Source organism: Antrostomus carolinensis, unplaced genomic scaffold (genome assembly GCF_000700745.2).
Source record: "Antrostomus carolinensis isolate BGI_N321 unplaced genomic scaffold, ASM70074v2 scaffold27263, whole genome shotgun sequence".
In the NCBI taxonomy this organism is placed as follows: domain Eukaryota; kingdom Metazoa; phylum Chordata; class Aves; order Caprimulgiformes; family Caprimulgidae; genus Antrostomus; species Antrostomus carolinensis.
Window position 1 is genome coordinate 20,664 of NW_010304865.1, and position 7,559 is coordinate 28,222.

The 7,559-nt window shown below is 39.4% G+C and overlaps 1 protein-coding gene across 1 annotated transcript in view; it reads right to left on the reverse strand.

Moving 5' to 3' along the window:
* PIK3R4 (phosphoinositide-3-kinase regulatory subunit 4) overlaps window positions 1-7,031 on the reverse strand; it is a gene marked incomplete at its 5' end in the record, with an annotated part of 21,079 nt that extends 14,048 nt beyond the window's left edge. The window contains 3 exons of the mRNA XM_010164620.1: window positions 1,693-1,838; window positions 4,227-4,400; window positions 6,810-7,031. Coding sequence (XP_010162922.1) covers window positions 1,693-1,838; window positions 4,227-4,400; window positions 6,810-7,031 — 542 coding nt within the window. The remainder of the gene's footprint in view (window positions 1-1,692; window positions 1,839-4,226; window positions 4,401-6,809) is intronic.
* Between the last annotated feature and the right edge of the window lie 528 nt (window positions 7,032-7,559).

A 7,559-nucleotide genomic window follows, 5' to 3' on the forward strand; every position in this document is an offset into this window, starting at 1 on the left:
TTCTCCTAGCAGTCTCAGAAAGTTAACTTGGCATTGCTAGATGGGATTAAAAATTCTACTGCTAGTACAATGATAGTTCAAACTTTGTCTGTCATTGTCCTACATTTACCCTGTAAAAATACCAACTAGAAGAGCTCTTCCCTTGTGCCAGTCAGATTACCAGGTTTCCTCCTATGTATACAAGGCAATAAGGATGCACAAGCATGTAAGTAAATAATCTTCAAAAGCATATTGGGACATTAGTAAACATTCATAAGAAACTGATGAGTTAGGGCATAATTTAGAATCATTAACTGAGGCAGTCCTTATAAAGATAGTTCATTACTATTAAAACAGGAAAAAACAAACAAGTTTCTGTTCTCCCAGGTGGCAATTAAATGATTGTTGTGTTCTGAGAATGTGTCTGGACAAATGAAGTCTTGTATGCATTCCAGATTACTTGCAGCCCCAACATTCCTTTGGAATTTATACTTTTATTTTAGTACTCAATTTCTGCTGTTTCAAGAGTAGGTCTTAAGGTGGTGGGGGGAGAGTAAAGCATAATTATGAAATAGGTCCCCAGTTACAGTCCCACAGTTAAATGGCCAAACCTAATTTGGCCCAAAATTATGACATAAATGCTTGTATAAACGTTGGAATACTCAGCATAATGGGAGATGGTGGGTTGGGACTCCAATTCTTCCTTCACAACAGTGTCAGAAGATCTCATTCCTATAACACGCTGCTCACAGCTGACTGTCTACATGAAAACTTTAAAATGAGTCCACAGTGAGGAGTTATTACAATCCAACTCAACATTACCTCTTACTTGCTTACTATATTTAGTGTTGCATAGCAAAGAAAAGATTTATATACTAAAATGAAGCAGGAAATGAACAAGATAGAAATTTATCAATCAATGCCTAAAACACAGCACAAGGTGTCTAGGGAGAAGTGAACAAAGAAAAATGTTATCTTAGTGAAGTTACCAACTGCATGGTTTACAAGAAAGTGTTTAACACGTGAAAGTGTTTACACTTTTCAATGTAATTACTGCAATTTATCTATTTAAACACCTGGGAGATGCATTCTACAGGTCCTAAAGTTATATGCAAAGATGCCTATATAATCATATTACCAGCGTCACACAGGTCATTCCTAGACACATGCTGTTATGAAATGGCTTAACTCATTTGTGCTGAGCACTCTGCCCTCACCCTTGGCAAAGCACTGCTGAAATCCTAAGCATGGTAATCACTAACAGACTGCTCATGTTTTCAGAGGGTCATCAGGCCCACAGTCAAATGTGTTAGTGGGGCAGGGCTAGAATACTCAAGTCTTGTAGAAAGCACAAAAGAGAACTGCTTGTTTCACAGCCAGCTTTTCATGCCTTTCAGATTCCTATAAACCAGCAGAATATTGCAAGAGTTTGACTGTAAACAAGGCAGGGCTTGAACCAAAGACATTTCTGATAATTTTAGGCTTAACATTCTGCAATTTGCAACCAATTTGAGATAGCAGCCTTTCAATCATGAAAGACAATGGCCATTTTGTCAATGTCTACCAAAAAACTGTACCACCTCTAGCCTTATCTGAAAAAAATAAATAAATAAATAAAAATTTTCTAATATTCTTACAGCCTGGACCATGACAAGACAGTCTTAAGAATTATGACGAGTCAAAATATATTCACATTAATATTTGAAATATTACCTGTATTATAGGTTGTGTGATAAAAGGATGAAGGTATGGCATTAGCTTGCAGTAGACATCAGCAATATTTAAATACTGTGCTACCACAGTGATAAATCCAACTGCACCATAGCGTATCCAAAGATTAGGATGGCACAGGAAAGGTGCTGAAAGAAAATCAGGCCATTAAAATATAACAATATTAAAGAGAGGGGATCATCTTGCACACAGCAGCCTGTGGTGTCATTTCCTTCCCCTAGAATTACCCCTAAACTAAGTCTTCCCTCCTGCAGACAGCCAAGGTTAAAGCACTCATAGTAAGAAAATTATTTCATGGACTTCACTGGACCCGTGGTGCCCAGCTTCCTTGATGTTGCCAAACATCATGGGTTTATGAAAGGCAGGTCCTGCCTGACTAACTTGATCTCCTTCTACGACAAGGTTACCCGCTTAATGGATGAGGGAAAGGCTGTGGTTGTGGTGTACCTGGACTTCAGTAAAGCCTTTGACACCATTTCCCACAGCATTCTGCTTGAGAAACTGGCTGACACTGGCTTGGACAGGCATGCTCTCTGCTGGGTTAAAAACTGGCTGGATGGCTGGGCCCAAATAGTGCTGGTAAATGGAGTTAAATCCAGCTGGAGGCTGATCACAAGTGGTGTTCCCCAGGGCTCAGTGTTGGGTCCAGTCCTGTTTAACATCTTTATCAATGATCTGGATGAAGGAATTCAGTGCAGTAAATTCGCAAATGACATCAAGCTGGATCTGCTTGAGGGTAGGAAGGGTCTACAGAGGGACCTGGATGGGTTGGATCAATGGGCTGCAACCAACTGTATGAGGTTCAACAAGACCAAGGGCCGGGTCCTGCACTTGGGTCACAACAACTCCATGCAACGCTAGAGGCTTGGGGAGGAGTGGCTGGAAAGCTGCCTGGCAGAAAGGGACCTCAGGGTGCTGGTTGACATCCAGCTGAATATGAACCAGCAGTGTGCCCAGGTGGCCAAAAAGGCCAACGACATCCTGGTCTGTATCAAAAAAAGTGTGGCCACCAGGACCAGGGAAGTCATCCTTCCCCTGTACTTGGCACTGGTGAGGCCACACCTTGAATACTGCATCCAGTTTTGGGCCCATCATTACAAGGACATTGAAGCACTGGAGTGTTTCCAGCAAAGGGCAACAAAGCTGGTGAAGGATCTGGAGAACAAGCCTTATGAGGAGCAGCTGAGGGAACTGGGGTTGTTTAGTCTGGAGAAGAGGAGGCTGAGGGGAGACCGAATTGCTGTCTACAACTACCTGGAAAGAGGTTGTAGGGAGGCGGGTGTGTGTCTTTTCTCCCAGGTAACTAGTGACAGAACAAGAGGCAATGGCCTTAAGTTAGGCCAGGGGAGGTTCAGATGGGATGTCAGGAAGTACTTCTTCATGGAAAGGGTTATCAGGCATTGGAATGGGCTGCCTAGGGAGGTGGTTGAGTCACCATCCCTGGAGGTGTTTAGAAGATGGCTAGACGGGGTGCTCTATGGTTTAGTAGTGGACAGGTATGGTTGGACTCTATGACCTCAGAGGCCTTTTCCAACCAGGAGATTCTATGAGCAAACACCACAATTTTCCTGTTTATTCATTTCACTCTCTAACTGTCAACTCCAGATTTACAAAGGAGACTAATCCAAAAATAAATCCTAACCTTATTCTGGACAATTACGGAGAATCATAATACCAGTGATTTATTTTGTTTTCTTTTCAAGTGAATACTTGAATACTTGATTCCTTCATTTTTCCCCTCTCTTTCTTGAATAGTCACTATTTATATTTTAAGGTTATCAGCAGGTTTTCTTGTCAGGCTTAGAAGTGCACCTCAGTTACATGAGTTTTAAGAAGTTGTAATCAAGGGACAGTAGGAGATATAATCACAGATAATCTGCCCCAAATTCTGAGTGCATTTGAAAAGCCATAACACTAGGAAGAAGCAGACTACATCTCAAAAGATAGTCTTTTCTTTTCCATAAACAGCTAGTAAATCTTGGGCACGTCTAAATGAAACTGATAAGCCTGATGATGGAGACACCTACTCTGTATTCAAGGTTCTACTGAGTTAAATGGGATTTTAGGGTGATAGAAACAGGATGAGAAAGGATGACGTATTGTCTGAAGGACTGGGTTCCCCCCTTCCTCAAAGGCTGGTGGGTAAAAGTTTGCAAGTTATGTGCCCGATCAACTTCCAAAAGTAACCAGGAGTCTTTCCTTATAGCAGGTTGGCATGAAGAACCAGGAAACATCTTAAAGCAGAAGGTTTTTGGACTCAAGGCTAACTGGTATTTGCTGCTGTCCTATATAAAATCAGAGAAGATGCTTTCAATTTGTTCCACCAATATTACTGTTTTACAGTTCTCAGCACTAACATGGTCCAACTAACAACAGTTCATAACACAATTTTGTGTAGATTCAAAAACAATACTTTAAGTTTGCATATGGGACAGCTAAGCTGTGATGCTTTACAGAGTACTAAGATTTATTTTCTTAAATAGGAAAACAACGTATTCGCCAGGATTCCAACTTACCGATATCACAAGCAAACTCATAAATATGGGGCTTTTGCAAGAGTCCTAACTGGCACATACAAGTAAGAGCATTGAGGGCTTTATAAATGACAAATTCTTCAGCATCACTGAGACCTTGCTGAAGCAGAGGTTTCAGTATTGATGAGCTTTGCCAGCCAACATAAGCAGCAACACCTGGAACACAAAAAGAACACAGAAAAATCAAAAGTAGCACTTCCTTGCCTTCCCTCACCAAAGTCTAAAATTGCTGTCCCACAGAGACATCTCAAAACAGATTGTTAGTTGTTAGGAAAAAAAAAGGAAGCTGCTTTCCTTTCAAAGTTAGATCAATATTCTGAAAACTGTTCAACATAAGCAGATCCCTGTGCCTGCAGAGTTCCTTATAGGAACCCTGTACAGATGTCAGCACACAGCTGGTCAGCAGAAGGCTAGAACAGCAAGGCAAAACCAGCAGTGCTCCTAAGGGGTGGGGATACAGTGCCCAGATTTGTACATGGAAAGGACAAAGTAGCAACAATTAAAGGTTCTGTTAGCAGGATTTTGTCATTTAACTTAGCAGCAATGGTAGTTTAAATATTATTCAGATTCCTGAAAAGACTGAACTGGATACCTGACTAATTATCAGCAAGGAAAATCTGTAACATACATTTACTTATCCACAAAAGAACCACTAATAGTCAAAAAGGAACTGTTAGAACAATTTTCCAAAACTCTTCCAGCCTGAAATGGTTGCAAGATGTGCTGTTTAGTTAACCATTCTCAAATTATTTGCCATAATGAAGCTAGTTTTTCCCTAGCTTCAAAAATAAATCCAGTTCTAAAATATATTTCAAAATCTTAGAAAGAATACAAGATCAAAACCAAAATTAAAGTAATTCCTTTGAAGCTGCTGGACAAAAAAAAAAGAAAAAAAAAAAGTATCAGCTACATCCCAGTAAAATAAATTGCTTTTCTCTTCCTTTCTCACATGAAAGCCAGCCAGTGTCCACACGAAACTGTCACCTGGAATTGCTTGTTTAGATTAGATAACCCATCTACAATACTTAATCTCTGGCAGTGGTCAGGGAGATGGACCTTGTTGAATTTCTGATCTTTCCTCTAGCTTTACATCCATGAAGCTAACATTCATTCCCACAAACAACTGAGCAAGTCCTCTGATTGTTCTTAAGAGGAAAAAAAAATTAGTTTTTCACTGAACAGCTCAGGCTTATTGTTGCTATTGTCACATGTGGTACACAGGACAGACCATAAGTGCCTCTGCTTCTAACCCAGTGATTTGGGATTGATAAATACCAGAAAATTCAGTATCTTCCTGTCAGAATCAACATTAAACACAATAACTGTACCACTTCTACTCTAATAAGGTAATAATCAATATACTTGTTCATGTATTAATGCTGGGCTTTGCAAACAGTTGCTAAAAGGAAGAGAGGAAGAAGAAATGGCACAAGTAGGACAAATCCCCTCAATGTCACTGTTACAGAAGGGCATCTGCCCACAGCCACAGGCAGCAGTATCCGCACATATTTAAAGATGAGACAGAGAGCTCAGTTTTAAAGGTGTGCAAAAGCTTTAAGTAAAACTTGATCTGAATTCTCCTGAGGAGGTTTTGAACGGATAGGGTGAGAGAAGGGAGTTAAAAACACATCTCTCTACATGCCTTTTGCAAGAAGCGAGGACTTGTGCTTTGTCTATATCCCATTGCTCCTTCTAAACGAATTCTGACAAGTCACCAGCATCACGTCTTGGCAGTGTTTGGTAGCACAGCATTTTGTGGTTTCCAGTCATAATGGAAGGTGTGCCTACCATAACAGCCCTGCTGGAAATTTCATCATGCTCCTTTTTTGTGCCATGCACCTGAAGTACCATTTCCCCCTGCCCCAGGTACTGCAATCTGCTATGGGAAAGTTTTCTTGACCTGCAAATCCTGAGCACTCACTCTCAGCAACAGTCATGTGGAATAATTTCCAACATACATGGAACATCAGATATATTAAACAGCTGATACACAAAGCTAGGATGTCATTAGTTAATTTTTTTTAAACCGTTATTAAGTTTTCTAAGCTGACAGAAATCTTTAAGTGAGGTTTTAAGGCACTAAGGTGTTCAAATTATAATTTTAGCCTCTACAGATGCATGGTTCTCATTGTATGCACATGAAGTTAATGGGACATGCGCAGCTGTGAAGTGATGCATCTACTAGACAGCTTGCAGAAATCTTAGCATTTATTTATCATAAATTTAGGCTTTTTCAGTTAGTGGCTTTAGCAAAGACTCAAAAAATTAAAAAATAAATAGCATTTAGAGTTTATTTTTCATGTTAATCTAAGCTAGTCTTAACTGCCTGTCTTATCTGTATTAAATATTTGGACTAAAAGAAAAATATATTCATATTTACAGTGGTGTGCCTTCACTTCCTAAAGAAACATTTACACCCAATAATTCAGCAAAGTCTTTTCCTATAAATTATAGAAATTTTTATAAGAAAGGGCTTTTATATGACTGTTAACAGTTTCCAGGATATGCAAAAATTAATTTATGTTATTACTTCTCTAATCCATCTGGCTAAAACCAAACACTTACCAACAATGCTGTCAAAGAAAGCTCCTCTAAGATGCCAGTCATTCTTATCATTTAAGAAAGTGATCATATGAGACAAAAGAACATCATTGGCTTTTTGACGTCCAAAAAAGACACAGAGACGCGTTATTCCATTTTCCATCAGTGTTTGTTTCACAATATTCTCTGGATCACTTAGCAAAGTCACAACTTTCTGCTGGACCATTTCATGCAAGGCTTGCAACTCTGCAAGAGACAGAGCGAACACTTTGGGTTGTCAAGAAACAATACTACCTGCTGCTAAAGGAGCTACACTGATAAGTCATCCTGAAGAACACCCAGCCTGGTAGGATGGACTTGGCAAGAGAACCTCAACAGTTCCAATGACTTGCTTACCAAACACTTCATACTAAGCACAAGGTGGTGGCAAAGCCAGAGAGTATAGAAATGCGAGACACTCTTACCAGATCAATATATTCTAAACTTGTCATAACTTCAACTATGATGATCCAGCTTATTTTATATATGCATATGTATAGGTGAAATGCAAATGTAAAGAAGCATCAGAATGAGTCGGCAATAATGTCACAACAGTAAACAAAATACTTCAAGGCAATTCTGGTTCGATATCTTTATCTATCAGTTTCAAAGTTTGTGAACTAACAACAGATCACAAGTATATTTTTAATTATGTACACAGATTGGATTAATTAAGGATACAGGGAAGAATAAACACTACTTGGAAAACTGAGTACTTCCAATTTCATTAACTAT